Source organism: Amblyomma maculatum, chromosome 6, assembly GCF_055883805.1.
Source record: "Amblyomma maculatum isolate TAMU_Amacu chromosome 6, ASM5588380v1, whole genome shotgun sequence".
NCBI classification, from domain to species: Eukaryota; Metazoa; Arthropoda; class Arachnida; order Ixodida; family Ixodidae; genus Amblyomma; species Amblyomma maculatum.
In genome coordinates, this window is record NC_139349.1 from 1,097,466 (window position 1) to 1,116,476 (window position 19,011).

At 48.1% G+C, this 19,011-nt stretch overlaps 1 protein-coding gene across 2 annotated transcripts in view; it reads left to right on the forward strand.

Annotated features, from left to right (window-relative positions):
- Positions 1 to 19,011, forward strand: part of LOC146184933 (uncharacterized) — a 91,012-nt gene that overhangs the window by 15,104 nt on the left and 56,897 nt on the right. The window contains exon 1 of one of the 2 annotated variants that reach the window (XM_084605904.1): positions 6,295 to 6,520. The exons of the other annotated variant lie outside the window; for it this stretch is intronic. Within the exon in view, the coding sequence (XP_084462030.1) occupies positions 6,388 to 6,520 (133 nt within the window). The 5' untranslated portion in view covers positions 6,295 to 6,387. Of the gene's footprint in view, positions 1 to 6,294; positions 6,521 to 19,011 lie in introns of those variants that run through there. 2 annotated transcript variants of the gene reach the window in all.

Here is a 19,011-nt window from a genome sequence, read left to right on the forward strand (position 1 = left end):
GATCGTGATGCCGATCCTGGTAGTATTTGAGCAAATGAAGGAGTGCTCTCCGCTTGGTGACTGCAGCGCAACCGCGCGCTAATGACCCCAAGTCTAGAGCTCGCATTGTCGGGCCCAGGTGCGCTGCCAGCATGCGCTTCGTACTACGTGCCACCGACATTCTCATCAGTCAGCAGGCGGAGCGGTGCGTCGAGACGTCACTCGAACGGGCCCAACACGCTGCGTCACTTCCTCCGCGTTCGTAGGCCGGCCAGAGGGCGCCGCAGTGGTCCTTGCCGGAAGTGGCTTCACATAGCCAGCCAAGCGTGTTTGCACTATTTTTCACTCCGCAGAGCGTGGCAGCTTTGAAGGCTGCGGGAAATATCATGGAGCCGAGGAGAGGCGAGGCAGGCAGTGATAGACAAAAGGCGGTATGCAAAATATTACTTCGCTGAAACACGTTTATACTTGAGTGGCATACTATGGAGATGTCATCATCTTGTGCCCCTTATCGTGAGCGTCGCTTGAAGTGTTAACATTCCCTTGCTTCAGCCTTCTATGCCATGAGATCATTCTTGGATGCCATAGGATAGATATGGAGCATCTACATCTGTCGCTGGCAGACATTTCTAATGCAAAAAAAAAAATAAAAATAAAATAAGAGGATGAGAAGGCAGAAAAAGCATCAGACCAACCAGACACTTCAGCTGCCAGAATAGGACTTGCGTCGTGATAATTTGGATTTGGTTCCCAAGCCAATGCAGTTCAGGAGAAATTTGTGCATGGACTAGGTTGAGGTCAAGGTCCCCAATAACAAAAAAGAACTACACGGAACATAAGTAGTTCATCTAGGCGCATGTAGGTACGCCGTCATATAGACATGCGCGCGTTTCAGTGCCTTCGCCTGCTGCTTCCTTGCGCGTCCGTCCCGTCCCCTCTTCGCGCTTCCTTTTCGAGTGTGCAAACTAACCAACTAACTCTCCAACCTGAGACCTAAATACTGCCCCTAGCAGGCCGTCGCTTTGATCCCTTTATATGGGGTTCAAAGAGCGTTCAATTTGGATAAGACAGCCTTTGTATACAAGACGTGTTCGAAGGTCGCTCACTTTCAGAAGCTTTTTAACTTGGAGTAGTGCTGAAGGTTTACGAAGTCGCCTACCAATTTCAATACGGCATTCTTCCCCCTGCATAGCCCCCGCATACATCGTGGAGCGCGGTGGGCACCGATACATTGTAGGCAATATTTTGTGAGGTATGCTGTGTATTATGGAGAGACAAAGGGAAGGACGGCTCCCTCAGGTGAAAAGGTGGTGATGACGCAGCGCCTTGCGGGACCAGAAAGAAGCCCGCACTGTGGCCGCGGGCCGTCGGCGAAATTCTATTTTCGAGGCCCGTTTGACGCAATCTGGGCGGCACTGCAGGCGATCGTCGCTGCTGGATAAATAAAGACGGCGAGACGACGGCGATGCCAGGCATCGTCAGAAGAAAAGGGAGGTGAAGGGGAAGCGCTATTTGCTTTTCTTTTTAATTTTGTTTCATAATTTCTAATTTAGCAGATCAAGGCCAGGTGCCAGAGAGGAAGCGAAATGAACTAAAAAGTAATCAAAACTGGAACAGGGCGAGGAAAGGAAAACATGAGGAAAGGAAAACATGGCAGCCGTTTTCGGAGGGGAGGAGGGATTGAATGATCACAAAGGTGTGAGGAGAGCTGGCAGGTGTGTGAATGGCAACAATGGCCACCTTTCCCGTGCGAAGGGAAACTGGCAAAGAGGCGGAAGGTAGAACGAGAAAGACAAGGGAGTGGAAAGAAAAGTCACTCAAAATGAAAAAAATAATAAAGATGACATTGGGAGGACATGCGAGGTAGTCGATAGGAATTTGGGCATCCTGCAAAACTGCGCAAAAACCAAGATGAGGTGAAAAGCAGTTAAGTATTGACACTGTTAGGCATAAATACGCGTTATGGTTTGCATGGCCACGTGGGCACTGAAAACACAGTTGGCTCCAACATAATAAAGAGACATGGATAAACCGTGTTATCTTTCAGGGTTACCGATAGAGGTTGTAGAAATATACCATGCAAGCAGTCAAGGTATACAGCGGAAAATAAAGCCGTTGAACATTCATTTTTCTGGAGGACAGAAAGCTGGGCGAGTTGGTTTGTTAAACCACGCGCAGTAAAACCACGTCACATTCATTTTTCTTTTCTCACTCAGTTTCGCGAAGTTGAACGTCACCTGCTAAGGGAGTCCTTAGAACATTTTGCAGGAGGACAGGGAGGGTGGTAGTGAGGAAGGTAGAGAGGTTGGGAGGAAGACGGTAGACAAGGGCATGGAGGGGATGGGTGATGGTAGACAGCCACCAAGAGGCACTATTTGCCAAAGAAAAGAAAATGGCTTTGGTTTCATTTTACTTTCACTAAAATAGCTATCGGATGATATGTTCCGTTGAAGTGGGTTGCTAAATAAGGATATTACAGGCCTTTCTTTGACCTTCTATGCAGCACAAGTGAACAACCATTTGAAATGAGAGTTTAGAGATCACAAGCCGCATTCTCTCTCTTACTCTTTATTTCCCTCTCCACCTGTGCTCAAACCTGTGCTCAAACCTGTGCTTAATCAGTAGAGAGCCCTATCCAATAGAGCCAGACTTTAAGCACTGTTAACAGGTGACAAACATCTGGACCCTTGTATCCCTCGTTTGAAACCTCGTAACTTGGAAAAAATCATGAGCGGGCCTCTCACATGTGGCAGTTTGGAAGGTTACATGACCGGCCTGTGATTGGTCGGAGGCACATTGTCGCGCCGGCGTTCATTTCTTATTCCTCCATGCAAGTCGCAGGAAATGTGTATATGCCACATAAATCTCATTGATCAGATCTGCATTTTTTGAAGCACTGTTTGTTAGTTCTCTCTTTTTTTTTTTTTTTGCAAAGATAATAAAAGCGGAAGAAAATGCGACAGGGAATAGGCAGCAAAATCTTATCCAGGACACTTTATAGGTAAAATGGCTATAAAGATCAATGAGACAAATCCGTAATAATCTGAGCATCCATAAGTTGACACAAATTGAAAGTCGAAGGATAAATTCCCAGAATATCGGCCTGCGTGGTTGTAGGGATAGATGTAGAGCTATTTCTTCGACGCAACTGCATGAATGGCGGTGCATATATATTATGCGTGTTTGATTTGCAGTAGGAAGGTAATCGTGAGTCCAAACACTCAATTGCAAGGAACAATCACGTCAATTAACAAAGGCTAAGTTGTATCATAAGAGATTAATTGAGCCAAATAAATCAGATCATTCGCTGCGTCACTGCGCTTGAACTTTACGGCGCTAACAACTATTCTCATTTAGGTACCTTCAAGAATCTTATTACTGAAAAGAAAGACGCGCTAGATTTTGCAAAGCACCGATACCTACGCCTGCCTAAGTATTGCTCATGACCAGAGATGACACATTCAAAAAGGCCACCTGGGCATAGTTACGGAACCGCAGATGAGCGCAGCGAGTTCTTCATTACGATACTACGTATCCGATAACGATGCCGTTAACCTTATCGAGACGTTCCCTGTTAAAGCTATCGCAGTAAAATCGAAACGCCATTCCGTCAACCCCAGAGTGGAGTCCAGCGACATTTGCAGTCTGCGCCGTGGTTTCGACGCGCAGTGCACAATGGGCGTCCCGATTACCGAGAATAGTCTGTTCGATGCCTTCGGCCGGGCGTTCACCTCGCGACGCTGTTGCTGCGCTGCCTTCGGCGCTCTGCTACCAGGAAGCTCCGCGGCCCTCGATCTGTGACCGGCGCCGGAAGCTCCGGGCCGGTGACTAAGGCATGGGGGGCTGCCCCGGCACGGGGGCAAGCGATGCGCGATGCAAGGCACACGTGTATACAGAAGCTCGCCGCCATGCTGATCGCTCAGGTTTTACCCAGCACTTCGGCTGGTATTAGGAAGTTAGAGAAGAAATGGCGGACAAGCAAAAAGTCACAGTATCGCAAGATTACAACTAAAATTTATCCATCGAGTGCACCCCGAATTCTTTGAACAGCTGCTGCTGGTATCTTAATCTTAGCGGTTCGCTCTTCTGTACTGCGAAGAGGAATACAACGTTAGTCTTTTTTTTTTTTTTTTTTTCACCGGCTTGAGGTGCATGTGTGCATAGAGAGAGAGACAAGCGGGAGCCTTAATGTGGTGTAGCCAAAAGATCGGCAGGGGAGAAAAAAAGTTCTTCTTCTAAATGCTCCGTATTCAGAAAAAGGAAAGGGCAATGCTGTAGAAAAATGTAGTGTTCGAGGGACGGTGACTTAAAGACTAATAATCTCCTCGCGTCACATGCTTGTATACTAAATAAATAAATCTTTAGATGCCGACGTTTGGACTGGTTTCATTCGGAAGTGGAAAACCGGTTTCACCGTCGCGTTGTGATCAACAACGCGGATTTGCTTCGGCTCCGGAGAGCGTGTTCGGAGAGGAAACATTAAATGTATACGGCTCTCTGTGTAAGACGACTGAAACACGACGCTGACTTCGCCTGAGTGACCGAAAAAAACGCAAATAGTTTTGTCACCAAAGGCTTTGCCGTCTTTACAGCTGAGTTTGGTGTCGACGACTATCGAGTGGCCTTGCTGCATGAACAGCCCAGGCTTCTGTTGCGGCTGCTTTGGATCAGTAGGTTTAAAGATTCTGGCTGGCACTACACATGACTCTTGGCTAAGCTAAATGAAGGACCTCCTCTGATTCTTTGCGACCCAGCACTTTCACGTTAAGGAAGAAAGACGCGTAATCGGGATGTGTTTGTGACCTCCGCGCTAGTGGCGACATAAGGTATTTTGCGTAACGTGTTTTCAAACGTCCGCCATTCGCAGCTATACTGCATTTTTGGTCATTACGTGGACAGCAGAAATGCGACCCTCGCAAAGTAAGCAAAGGAAATGGTAGCCGTCGAGGCAATGTATGGTCATTTTCTTAGTTTGTGAAGCAGGTGTTAGCTGAGCAGAGATGAATACCTTTGTGAGCGCACATTTTACGTAAAATGTGGCCATTGATCATCATCATCATCCGGACTATACCGACTGCAGGGCAAAGGTTCGTTACATATCCCTCCAATTAACTGACTGCATCTACGGAAAACCTCTTAATCTCATCCGAGCACCTAACTTTCTGCCGCTCCCTTGCTATACGATTGCCTTGCCTCGAAAATTGGAGTCGAATTTGTTACCCTTAGCCTCACTTCGCATTACTTGTCCCGTTCACGAATATTTCATCTTCTTGATCAATGCCATTAGCGCTAGTCATTTCTCGGACCCAATCTGCACGCCTCCCATCTTTTAAGCTTACACCTACCGTTTCCCGTTCCACTGCTTTCTGTGTGGTCCTCAATTTAAGCCTTTTCGTTAGCATTCGCTTTTTTGCCCCATAGCTGAGTGCCGGTAAGATGAAGCTGTTATATACTTACCATTACTTCTGCCCATTTGCGGGTTGCAATTTCGATTAGTATAGAAGTGGCAAGGAACTAGCCTACAGCTGCTGTTCGTCTCAATTGTTGAAAGTGCACAGGCGAAACACGGTCGGCTAGAGATCGCATTTGACAAAGACAGTCAGGTTGCGCAACTGCAAGACCATCCGTGAGAATGCCTCGCTAAGCCCATCTCCTATAGTATCTTCGATATATCAAGGTCACCACAGTATTGTCAACGAATGTGCGTGTATAGTTTAGCGAAACGTGTAAACGTATCCTGAGATAAGGTTCGTTTCACTCGCGTACAAGAACAAGAATGGAAACAGAGCACAAAAAACAGGGATTGCTTTACAATCTATCTTGCCGGAGTGCGGAGAATCGTATACCAACCAAATGTAGCAGTTCGTGCATGAATTGCCCTCATAGATGGGAGCAACATCCTCGCCAGTTTTTCACATTTTCCCGAACCCTTTTTTCTTTTCAATTTATTTTCTCTTTTCGCACGGGCAGGAGAAGAGTAAGGGAGCTGAAAAAAGAGAGAGAGTGAGAAAGCAAATGGAATTCAACGGCTCTTTTAAAGATGCCCGCGTGGCTGCCTATATACGGCGACTGGAGACGTATACGCCACAGCAGACGTATACGCTCGTGCAGATGGGTGATGCGGTGCACGTCGTCGAACCGGCGCGTGCGACGTCGTCGGCGGCCACGGCGTACCAGCTGCGCTGACTCGTCGGCTCACGTTTTACAGTGTCAACACACGCGCGCCGCGATCGCCTTGTACGCGCGGACAATACAAAAAGCGGAGGATCCGCTGTTGCCGCCGCTGAGCCAGAAAGACTGACTCAACGCCAGCAGCGCTGTCGCTGGCATTTGCGCGCTTGCCGACAGTCTGCCAGGAGAAGCGGCACGCGTCTAGTGTCCCCCGGCGCGAGTGAGCGCGGCTCCGCCATGGCCGACTCCCGACGGAGCGCACGCTCTGCGCCCAGCCGCGGTCGCCAGCGGGCCGCCGGACCGCCTCGGACTTCTGCGACGGGTCAGCGGGCTCGTCGGCCCTCGGGATTCGTCGGTCTGCCGAACCGCGGTACGTATCTCGCCTCAGTGCGCCCCTATGCCTCCGCCCGAGGCGACGCACCGCATTCCGTGTCCCGGTTCGATGGTCCGTGTGCCGAACCGGAAGCTACATATCGCTGCCATCGAGGCCCTGAACTTACGAACCTGTTTGAATGTGAAAGACCTAACTAAATCTCATTTGTCGACTACGAATGACGGAACACGTACAGGACTGTCCGGAAGATGTGTTTGTGATATGCAGTCTTGGGGGTCGTCATTTGCACTCAGCATGACAGAATTAGTTATATCTGACCACATAGACAAAAGCTTCGGGGCTGACCGAGGCCGTAACTATACTGCGTCTTCGGTTTCGAAAATGCTAGCGAACCATCCTTAGCGGGATGACATGCCTCGTGATTCCGGCTCTTAGTCTCCGAAGCTGCCAGCTTCCTGGATGTCCTACGCGATTGGTGAGGGAGAGACATGGTTGGAGGCTTATCGCCGTAGGGCGCCCCGAACGTCCTTGCGTAGAGTGGGAAGTAGCAGCTGAGGCGTAACAGATTGCTGTGTTGCGTCTCTCAGCTTTGCGCCACAGTGCGAATGTGATTCCCTTTATCTTGTTTTGCCCGTTTCGCTGTGGCCAACGTCGCCTCTACCGGCGCGTCGTCTCGTGTAATATTGTTTAATTGCTATTAAGAGTGCCTGTCGTGCCCCGTGTAGTAGCAGCGCGAAGTCGCGTGTTTCAGGGCGATCCTGGTGATCCGCCCTGCGCGCCGGTTTGACGAGAATAGATCTAGGTGTTGTCGAGTTGGAGATCTACATCTCTCGTCCTGGCAGCTCTGCGTTGGCTCTAGGACTCTCCGTTGCACTGCGCTGTCGCGGAGGTGGAAAAATACGGGTAATTAAGGGAGCAGCACTTTAAGGCGGCGATGTGGAAGATCACGAACGCTTCTATAGCTTTCTGCTTCCAGAATTCACTGCGTGCCCTGGACCAACCGCTTTGCTGTATAGATACGTCTGCGTACATACACTCTGCTCAAAACTGGTTCAACCGTGTAAAGGTAGCAAGCTGCGATTCTGTCTTACGAGGGATCCAGTGTGCTAATGCGAAGTATGCTTCGCATTGACACACTTGATCACTCGTCGCTTGTTGAGATAAGAGGCGCATTTGCTTCGGAATTTATATTCCGTCAGCGTCGGTTGCTTAAGCTTCACACATCGTTACGCAACTGTTCTCTTTTCCTCGAACAAGAGTTTCGCGACCGAAAGAAAGAATAGGAAGTCAAGAAGTCTCATTGCGCGGATATTCGAGGAAAGGCTCGAAGCAGCCCTCGAGTTCTTTGAAATGAAGGTAGCGCCTAAAAGTTTGTCTATCATCGAATTCACAAGTGGAAAGCATGTAACTCCAGATGTATGTTGCAAATGTGAATAATGTGTAGTATCATCATACGCGCGCAGTTAGGTTCATTTACTCCTGATATTTAGCATCCCACCAGACGCATGGGTTACGAGGGACGCCAAAGCGGGTAGCTCCGGGTTAATTTCCACACCTGGGGTTCTGCATTGACACCGCGCACCTGAAAGCACCTTGCATTTTGTTTCCATTCAGACGTTTTTCATGTCCTGTCCTCGGGCTTGGCGAACGAGTGTCTTAAGCAGCGGATGTTCCCTTAACGGGTTTCTGGACGTCGTATCTAATTAGAAGTTGCATATTCCTTTGTAATATTGTCCCTAGAGAAACTTCCGTGCTTCGTCTTAAATTGTCTTTAGCCGGGGTCAAAGAATTCTTGGCAACAGGTGCAGATGACAGAGTGGGAAAAAAAAAAAACAAAAAAAAAAACAGGTTCACAATGTACAACAAGTACGCGAACATTACTAACGCAAGGATTGTTCGCGGCATGCCTCATATATCCTTCGGATAAAGAAAGTATCCAAACATGCGTTCCCGTATACGCTACAGTTCGCCAGCATCAAACGCGCCTGTTCTTTTTTAACCCTAAAAACTGTGAGCTCAACGAGGCACATATTTTGTGACTAATCATGTCAGTCGATGCAATAAAAAGCTGCAGCTGCAGTGGTCGCCACTAAAAAGAAAAGAAAGCTAGTTCGTCATCCCGCCATGTGCTCAGCATACCTTCATTGCGAGGAATTACCCGGTAAAAAAATTGTAACAGTAGAAATAGCACACCTACTGTGGCACTCGCTCCAGTTATGGTCTTCGAAGCGCTATGCGCTAGTTAAAAAGATTACGTCACCGCTTCCTCACAACCTTGCTGTAAGCATAAGGCAACGAAATTGCACTGTATTGGCTAAGTTCTTAGCCAGATAACTTTCGACCTATATTGAGGCAAGATACAAAGGCTTCTCAGTGTGGTAGCTCTGTAATGATAGCCTAGAAACGCTTTCATTACGCAGCGTCTGCAGGCAGTCGTCTAGGACCAATTAAGCGGTAGCATCGCGGTAACGCCCGATACTCTTCAGAGATGCAACCGATAGAAGAGGCAAGTTTATTGCATCGTGCCGTCATAATATCTGTACCGTTAAATTGGGCTGGCAGCAAATAGCCGCTTTCTATAGGGTACTTTATACACGTCACGAAGATCCGCTGGTGAACATTTTAGCTCCTTGCGAATAGTTTACAACGATGCGCGAGCTGATAGCATATAAGAAGGTCCGTGCTGCCAATGGCCTTATACACTCCTTTATGCCAATGCATCATGTATAGCGAAATAGTGATTAAATACCTTGGCGCAGGAGCTTCATTTTGCAGCGAATGAAAGGGAAGAAGTATGGTGTGCTAAAATTTCGAAGTATGTCGGAAAATCCTGGGGGTAAAAACTGAACTCGGAACTCTCTCTTCTCACATTTCCTCCCCTTGACAGCCGACGTCCGGCCTTTCAAGGCAACAATGTTTCATTTATATTCCATATATGTTCATGCCTAGTAATTTCGAGCACAGGGGGGAGGGAGGAGGGGGCATATGAGGCAGCAGCAGGCCAGTGCTATGTTCCTTCCTGTCACTATATATTATGTAGCGGCTGATAGGAGAGCTTAAAAGCGTACTGCACAGAATTACTGAGCTGGCCAACGGATCTGCCGTTTGAAATGCACTGCACACACCGGGTATTCAACACCGGCAGTTTCCGGCAGGCGGCGTAGCGGCATCCCTCGGCGCGCGGATTAATAAACAAGAAAGGGCGCGAAAAATACAGGTGCAGCTGATCTAAAGAGAACAAAGGAAAGAGCGAAAAGAGAGCCACAAAAACAGTGAGGTTAGCAAAATAAACGATTCTTTTCGCGCGTTGTGGCATCAGGGAAAGCCCACCTTATGCGGTGGGGTTAAGACCGCTGAGTAAACGGGCGAAGTGACCGGTCTTTTCGCTCGCTTCCAGTGTGTTGCCAGTTCGATTTTTTGTGTGTGGCCCGACTACAGCTGCTCAAAAAAGAAATAAGCGCCGGCTCGCTGCCCACTCCAGCATGTAGTTCACTTGTTGCTCATGTTTCTTTATAGTTGTACAGTAAAAGAAAATTATAGCCACTGTGACTGAGCTGCTTTTTCTCCTTAGTGGTGTTGACTTTTCCGCTCACCCGTTTGGTTAGATTTTCTTTCAATTGCTACTCACCAGCCACGGCGGCTTGCTTAGCGGCCATGGGTGCCTGGCAGCAGGGGCTGAGTTTCAATATATCGCTTACTAATAGCTCGGAACACAGTTGTTTTCAAGCCGGAAAGGTCTGCAAGCTTTAAGACATCTATTTTATCTCTTTATGTGCCTGTCCTCCCTGTCAGGTTTGACCACTGTTATGCTGCACGCCAAAATAACAGAGGAGAAAGCAATGGCCCAGTGTCAACACGAAGAGAAACAGCGTATTGTCACGGCCACCAAATCATCTCGGGTATAGTGAGTCCAAATGAATAAAAGAGCAGCAGTCAAGGCATGGAAAGGCCAGCTGGTTGAGACTTATGTACTTACAGGTAAAAAAAAAAAAAAAGAATCCAAAATGAAACACACATATTCGTCTTTCCATTCGCGAAAACTAAGTTTATTTCCACTCCTGCTTTGTATCTGTTATATTAGGACTCACTCAGCCGAGAAACTTGCTCGCAAAAGAAAAATACAGAATTCGACAAGCTTGCTCTTCGCTCATACTTGAGAAGCAGTCGTTCGTAGCAAGCTAAAACATAATTCTCCCTCTCGGGTTCTTTGTACCTCTCTATGCGCACAATATTCACCAAACGTTACCCGCTCATTTCAATCTTGAGCAGTGTATAGCAGTTCGGGCACTTGAAACATACTGTCTGCGCATCGAAAACACTGCCTGCACACCACCGCGCCACCCCAGAAGCTCTGTAGCTTTAAAGGGCTCTAAACGCGTTGCTACAGCTCTCAACAGTGAACATCCCCTGGAGACATTTGACAAGTAATGCGCACCATGTGCCCGTCAAAAATATTCAGGCCGAAAGTTCTTGCTTTCGAGCGCGTAGTGGAGCATTCAAGGTGGCTGTTAAGCTTACGTGGAGTGAGAAGCACTCATGCCGTAGCCCTTGAAGACCGTTTCGTCTTGAACGGGTGAGTGTTTCACAAGGCGCTCACAGTATTTATTTATTTAATAATACTGTTTGCCCGCGGCCATTACAGGGTGGTTACAATGGAATTACAGAATAACGGTAATTCTATGCTCAGAGCAGCTCATGCAAGGCGAATATGAAAGAAATGGCACAACTACAAATCAAGAAACAAGAGAAATTTGTCAGGATATCATCTTTCCACAGCCGTAAAATAAAACGAATACGTTACAACCAGAAACAAGTGTACATTTTGAATACAAATACATCATCATTGAATTGTTAGCTACATATTTCCAGCCGCTGAAAAAGATCAGTCAGTCTGGATTGAAATTTATTTGCAGTATTACAGACCATGAAGGCCGAATGCTGTACCTGTTTCGGGCACACAAAGCATTGTGCTTTCGCGTATAGAGAGTTCTAAAACTTTTGCAAGTGGTAGCAATGTACTTGAGTTTCGCTCTGGGACTCTTTGAGGCGCCGGAAAAAGGCGTTGAACCGAAGCCCTCGGCGCTTCGCAGCGGGCTTTGTTCACAGGCTACGCCAGAGCTTTCGTTCTGAGGTGACTGTTTGTCTACTCTCTGTTTTGTAACGCTTTCTGTGAGAGAAAACGCAAACGCGCCGCGAGTGCTCGTTAGTTGTTACAAAACGCAACAGTTGTTGCGTAACAGCCCGGATCATCACAGACGAAACAGACGCTACGCGTGATTTGCCGGAGGCGGTGTTTGAATGCCGACTTGTGTAACAGGCGATCGCTATCGAATCGTCTCGAGAGGCACGCGATTTTCGAGAAGCGAGAATGAGTTTGCACTGGCGAAGTATAAATGACTATGGAGCGAGGTCTGCGCTTGCGCCCAGCTAAATGTACGCTGTATCCTATGGTTTCGGGGCTTGATTTTGGGGTTAGTGCACATCATTCCAGCCTAGGCATATGTGTAGAGTGGGAAGGTATTCTTTTCTAGAACTATAACGTCGTGTTCTTCAAAACTTTTGATAACACGCTTGAAAAATAGGACCGACTTCGATACATTTGCATCCGAGCCATGTTTGCTTGGCAGCAGCCAGAAAGAGAGCAGTGACCCCTGCCTAGCATCGATTATTTTTTTTTCTTTTATATTCACTGCCGCACGAATATTTGACGGACGCGTGCGATCCTTCTAAGTGATATTGGTTCTAGAAGAGCCTGTGCTAGTCGTTTGAAGGTTCAGTCAAGCTGTAAACGAGGAGGCACATTCTAACTTAAATTTATTGCAGCAATAAAACAAAATAAACGTGTGACTTCAGTGGCTTAAAGGTCTCGCAACCTTGTGCCACATTTGTGACTGTAGCCTATTCGGCAGAAGATTTCTCTTCGGCATACAATAGGGCTGCTTATAGACGCCTTTGTCAACGCATGGTGACGTGTGGTATTTGAAGAATAGGGAAAGAAACTTAAGGTAAGCAACACCTGATAGGCGAAACTCCCCCTTATCGCCCTCTACATAAACACTCCTCGTTTCTATACCCTCCCTCCGCTTACTCATAGCGCGAGCATCTGATGAGATAAAAGATACATTGACGTCCTCGCTTGTTCGAACAGCATTGACATCATTTATGAGGCAAGATGGCGAAGCCTAAGGAAGGTGTGCAAGGGTTTCCCTTGCAGATGCACTAGTCCTACGATCCTGGATGCAATTCGTCAGCGCTGCCTAATGTCACAGAATAGATTTCTTCGACCTTTTGCTGCTAGTCTGTGCCATTAGCAAATAATATAGTTCGAAAGGTCAAGCATATATTCCAACGTGCACTCGAATTTGAGCAAGAATATATTTGTGCTAAAGGTGCACTTTAAATAGGGTTACAGTGTGCATCTTGCGCCTAAATAAGTCACCCCATTCATTCATTCGCTTATTCGCTCCCTCCACTCACTCACTCACTCACTCACTCACTCACTCACTCACTCACTCACTCACTCACTCACTCACTCACTCACTCACTCACTCACTCACTCACTCACTCATTAAGTGCGCTGTAAAGCTCCCTACATGTAGCAATTATCCGCATTACATATCTTCGTGAAGTTTGATTTTAAACTGTTGAGGTAAAGCAGATGTTACGTTTCTAACCTATATGACTGATAAATAACATTATCGGCATTTTCTTTGGCAATCTAAAAACTGCATCAATTCAGTCCTTGCCGTTGGCATTAACCACCGGGCGTCATGATGCAGCTTATATATTGCGGCTTCTTGTGACAGATCGCCGCATGATGCAACGTTTACGCAGAACACTTATGGTCCGGTCAGCGGTAATGCCTTCCGGCGGTGCTTTTGCGTCGATCGCCCCGTGGTTCTTTACAGATAACGCGAAGTGCATGTCTCGTGAAGATCGCAGCACCCTGTCCATCAAGTGCCAAGCTTGTCCACCGCTGATATCGTGCGCCCTCAAGCAATCATTTTCTTCTTTTTTTTTCCCGTATCCATGCACGCTATCGCGTTTTAATGCGCGCTCAGCGGACACACGGCACAAACGCAATCATGTACTCGACTCAAAGGCCTCCCTTTGCTGCATACTGGTGCGCGGATTGCTTACTAAACGCTGTCCGCAGTTTGCGTCAGCTCTCGCGAACCGTCAGCTCCCGCGACACACAAACTAGCGGGCATCATTTGCATTCTCGAAACGATATCCAGCCGATCGGAGCCTTTAAACGGCCAGATCGAGGCGCCCTGCGTCGTCGTCCGTGCCGATTGCGACAGCTGTATTATCGCCTGTCCGGGGACCGGTTCAGCAGCCTCCCTTAGAAAGTAAGGAAGGAGTGTGGCGCAGCAGATATAGGAGAACCGGATAAAAAAACCGTTAATGGTATGGTAATTAGCTTGTTATTCGGTACTGGCTGACTTGTTTGTTCGCGTCGGCTCTCTTTGATAGTCGAGCTCACTTTTGAAATCACTGCCTACGCGTTATTAAAGAATAAGGCGACATTGCACCAGCGAAACTGGGAAAAGTTTGTTGCTTTTGGGCAGTATGAAAGGGAGCGAAGGCGAGTGCAGTTAGTCGGCACACCGCTCGTGAAGGCGCAGTTATGGATAGGCAAGATAACCACGTGTACAGCGCTCGGGGTAACACTTTCCGACCGCCTAGTGACAGCGAATACGGTGACCTCAGCACCGAAGGCTGCCGGCTTGGCTGCTGCAGTCGTCGCCGTCGGCGGTGACAAGCACACCGGGCTGGCGAATGAATGCGTGTGTGTGTGTTGTACGGCTCAGTAGTATAGGGGAGGTGCTGCGCAAGGACGTTGGACACGAAGCAACCGTTCTTTTCGAGCAGCTAAGCGGAAACGGGTTTGCCTGAGTTTGCAAGCTCTCGCTCGGTGCGTTGCAGCTTGAGGCTATAGCCTTTATATTTATGCTGCGTTAGCCACCTGCAAAGCTGCGGGCGAACACCCGCGACGTTCCACACAGGAGGTCCAGGAAAACAGCAAACACTGATATGACACGAGGCTGGCAATCAATCTAAATACTAGCAACCCTGCTCTCTTCCATCGCTTGATATATGTTTAATTGCTCAAAGAAAGCGTGGAAAGGTGCGGGGATGTCATTTCTTCCCTTTTATTTTGCGAGTTAGACAAAAACGAGCGGTACTTAAGTTAACCGCTAGCTGCAGAAAGATTCAATTATTTGAATAAACCCTAACTAGACCGTTTTGTCGAGTAACGTGCCACATATGCGTGTGTGCCGTTAGTCCTCTACCCTCCGTGGTCCAGAAACGGAGTCGACCGACCGGAATCGAAACGCACAAACAAAAGCAAAATCGTCTCTCCATCGTTCTTTAGACCCTCTTCGCTCAGGCCAAGAAGAGGCGGGGGTGTATACCTCACCTGCTCGGCACAGTAACTGTGATGCGGCATCGACGCAACACTAGGCGGATGGAACGACAATTGGACGGTCGCTCGTGAGCGGATTTGGTGCTCCTGGCTTCGCACGTGCGCCCTAGCTCGTCGTCTTTTATCAGGCCTGTGGGAAGGAGAAGAAACCCCCTAGTCCTTGCACATTCGGATGCTCCAATACATATTTCGTGATTCAAAAACAGCTCTATCAAACTTTGCCAGAGCTGGCACCTGTTGAACAACACCCCCATCCAAAATTTACTACGTAGGACGGAGCTCCTGAGAACACCGTAAACGAGGCGGCCTTTAAACTGGCCCGAGGTTTAATTTTCCTCGTTCAGGACAGCCTCGATCTGGGCTTCTCGAGAAAGCAGGCGCTCACGTTTGCAAAGCTCACAAAATACCCCGTTTGTACCGAGGACTTACCCCACCCTCACCTCTCACTTACCGATCATCCAGAGTTCATACTCTCTCTCTCATTTTCTCAGCTGCTATCCCACTGTTCAACTCGCTAAGCGGCGACCCACACGCCGCACTCTTCCGCATCTTTTCCGGCTGCCTTGCTGTCCCTCTCTCGCGAGGACAGCCCGCCATCTCAAGGTGGGAGGATATGGAGGTCCTGATCTCGTCCCCAGACCCGGCATCGCAGCTTGCTGTGGTGACTAGGGTTGCCGACGTCATGATCAAAAGAGCCATGAACGTTTTGACGCAGTGCAGAGCCGTTAGAAGGCCCAGGGACCCGTGACGGGTCCCTCGTGTGTGAGCATTTCTTACAGGCGATGCCATTTCGCACAAAGGACATCCGCGGAGTTCTTCGACGTGAGGGCAACGTTCTCTAACGGGGGAAATGGAATAACAAAGTGCAGTGACGAATCAGCATTTTCCCCGCAACGTGTGATTCCGTCGTTATGCATTTCTTGCGTCGTGCCCTCAACAAGGCGAACGTATCGAAAATATTACTGCCAGACCGGAGAGAACTTAAGCCTGTTAGATGAAGACCATGCACTGAGCGACTCTATATAAGTCTAGTAGCATATACGTTTCACCATTCCGAAATCTGAGCATCACCCTCTTCCTTTTCATCTTCCTCCTCCCTAAAGCAGAGTAGCAGACCTGATATTCAACTTTCCCGCCGGACTCACTGCCTTGCTGAGCAACAAACTCATCTATCTATCGTTATGATGGCGCGCGCAGAATATCGTTAACCCACAATTGACACTCGTGCATCCTATAAAGCGTGCACCTCCTCAACACTGCGATGTTCGGCAGTGAAAACAAATTTAGGCGCCAGGGCTGAGTACCCAAAAACCTGTATCCCGAAATGTTCGAGCTTCAGTGGCTAAGAAGAGGCGCAATGAAAGCAAAGACCGCGTCGAATACGTTGTGAGTAACGATGACATGACTTCATCGACGAGGAACGTCATTATTTACCACTCTACGTGGGCAGCAAAATGCATGCTTTGTATGGGACTGAACTCTGCGAAAAACATGACGTCGCTATTTTATTTGGTCATGAGTAGCTGATGGTTAGGATTATAAATAAAAAGAATCACCTTGCTTAGCTGGCTGCCGGAACGGTTCAGATAGTCCTGTATATAGAGCAGCCTTTCTGCTGGGGCACAAGGCTTACACCTCTAGTGTTCATGAAAGGGTGCTTCTCTTCCGCCGCCCCCTTCCCCTAATTTCCCTGGTTAATAACGCGTGCCGCGGCAAACAACTTTAAAGGCCTAAAACAGTGTTGCGTCAGTGTTAAAAAAAAAAAAAAGAAAAGAAAAGAAAACGGGTGGACAGAGTTCAGGAGGTTGCATTCGGAGGGGAGGGGTTCGGGGGTTGAGTGCTGAAAGCTGCTGACAAGCAAAACTTTTGCCATTGCTGAAGAAAAAAAAAAAAATGTTGGCCGGCGGGACAGTATAAGTTGAAAGTATTTTTCTGGATATCAACAGCTGATGACAATGTTACTTGTAAGTTTCTGATTCCGGCAATTTCTCATTTTGCCCTAATTCATTGTAGCTGTTTGTTACAAACTCATTAGACTGTAATACGGTTCGAGTGCTCGCAGCCAAATGAAAATAAACGTGAATTAGTGTTTTCCAAAATGGGCACATACGTGTGCTGACATCTCCAGCCATATCAAATTATGACGATACCACTCGACGAGTCAGGTTTGCTTCTATAGTCAGCTATGCGCGTGTATTTGCAAGCTCCACCTCCAATCTGAATTCTCGCCTTCCCTTCTGTAATTGTCTCCGGACTGCTTGCTATTTTAAAGGCGTGGCACATTTGATGCGCTTATCATGGTAAGCGTATCAATGCTGCCATGGCTTGATGCATGGTCCATCAGCTCTGTTACGAGACAAAATAAAAATGTGGTTTGATTTGAGCCTGGGAGAAGTACTGACAAGATTTAGACTGATGGCGAGCTCATTAAATAGATGCGTTACTTACAGCCCTAGATAAGGCTATGGAAGCGAAACAATGCAATAATCAACCGTTATTCAATCAATCCATAAAGCAAGCCACCAATTGTTCGGCTGCTCTGTGAAACAATCAGCGAGACATACAACTGAGAAAATGACATACATATCCACCAGAGAGTCATAGATCCAGCCAGTCGTCGCTCGATCAATCATCGGCAAATTTATGAAGTGTCCGCTTTTTGTCCCAACAAGTGTTTGTAAGTACTGCAAGTACACTCGAAAGCACCCTCTAACATTGTAAAACGCTCCTGAAGAATCAGAGGCATTCACACTCGCTGCAGAGCGCGAGCTGCGCCGCGCGCCCGCACGCGCCGAGCGTCGTGCGCCAACTGAATAGGGAGGAAGGAAGGGTGCAGCCGACGGCGCCTTCGACCGGCAGCACGTAAGAGGAGGAACGCAGCGGAAGTGAGGACACAGAGAGCAAGAGGAGGAGAGAAAGACTGGGATCACGTGACTTGCCCTTGGTAACAGAGCGACGATGCGGCTGGCTGCATAGGTGACTCGGGCTCCGGGCCTCCGCTTCCCTCCCCTCCTTCGCCCCCCCTTTTTTTATATGTATATCGAGAGGAAGGCGGAGAGGCACCGCGCTGCTCCTTCACCCACTCACCCTCTACGTTCACGGCGCGGCAAAACAACAGCTGTTCAGCCAGCGCGTAAGGCTGGAGAAAAACGGGATGCAATATGGTGACGGTTATGAGTATAAAAAAATGCAGACACACGACTGGGGAACTTTATGATCCGTTGCGGCCGGCGCAATAAGAGTTAAGTGGCGCACGGCGTATGTACAATCGGCGTCACCCTTCTGTAGAGCGCTTGAGGTATTCACTGCCCGGGAAAGAAAACCAGATTAAGTTGCATCTTTCAGGTTGCAGAGGCAGCGCTTCAGCGGAAGTAGTGCCCAGATTCACAGGCAAGGTAGACACGAGAATCTTGTTCAGAGCGTTGAAGTCTCGTGTCAGCTTTTGTATCCCAGTATGCACTGCTCAAGCGCTTTACACAGGGGTGACACCAACCATGCTGCTAGTCCCAGACAAATGACGACCTGGGGTCCATCCATTCCTTTAAAAGGTACTCGTATGCTTCGTCCTAAAATCTAAGACCGCTGATCAAAGACTTCACTGCCAATCCAACCAACTTGCTGCTAGCTGGCCGTCAGAATGCTTTAGCAGTGGAATCGAACCTCTGACCCTTGGGTTGTGAACCAAATCGCTATCCCGGCGTCACCGAGTCACGATCGTTCGGCTGGGTGTCCGAAAGGGTGTACCAGCGGATCTCCTATAGCGACCGCGTCATGCTCTTAGAGTGCACTTATGTTTCCTGCCAAGGCGAAAGCCTTTATTGCCTCATCGTTGTCGTCAGCAAAAGTGTCACGCTTTTGCGGCGTCTCTGATTGGTCGAGACGGGATGACGTCATGGAGGTCTCGACCAATCGCAGAGCACCATCACAGTATGCGCGAATGCGTGCCTTATATGGCCCTATGCCAATCAATGATCAGTTACTAATTAATGACCGATAGTTAGTTATTTACTGAATACCAATTACGAAGTCATTACTAATTATTAATCAATGACGAATAATAGGTAATTATTCACTAATTAATACCGCGCATCCGGTA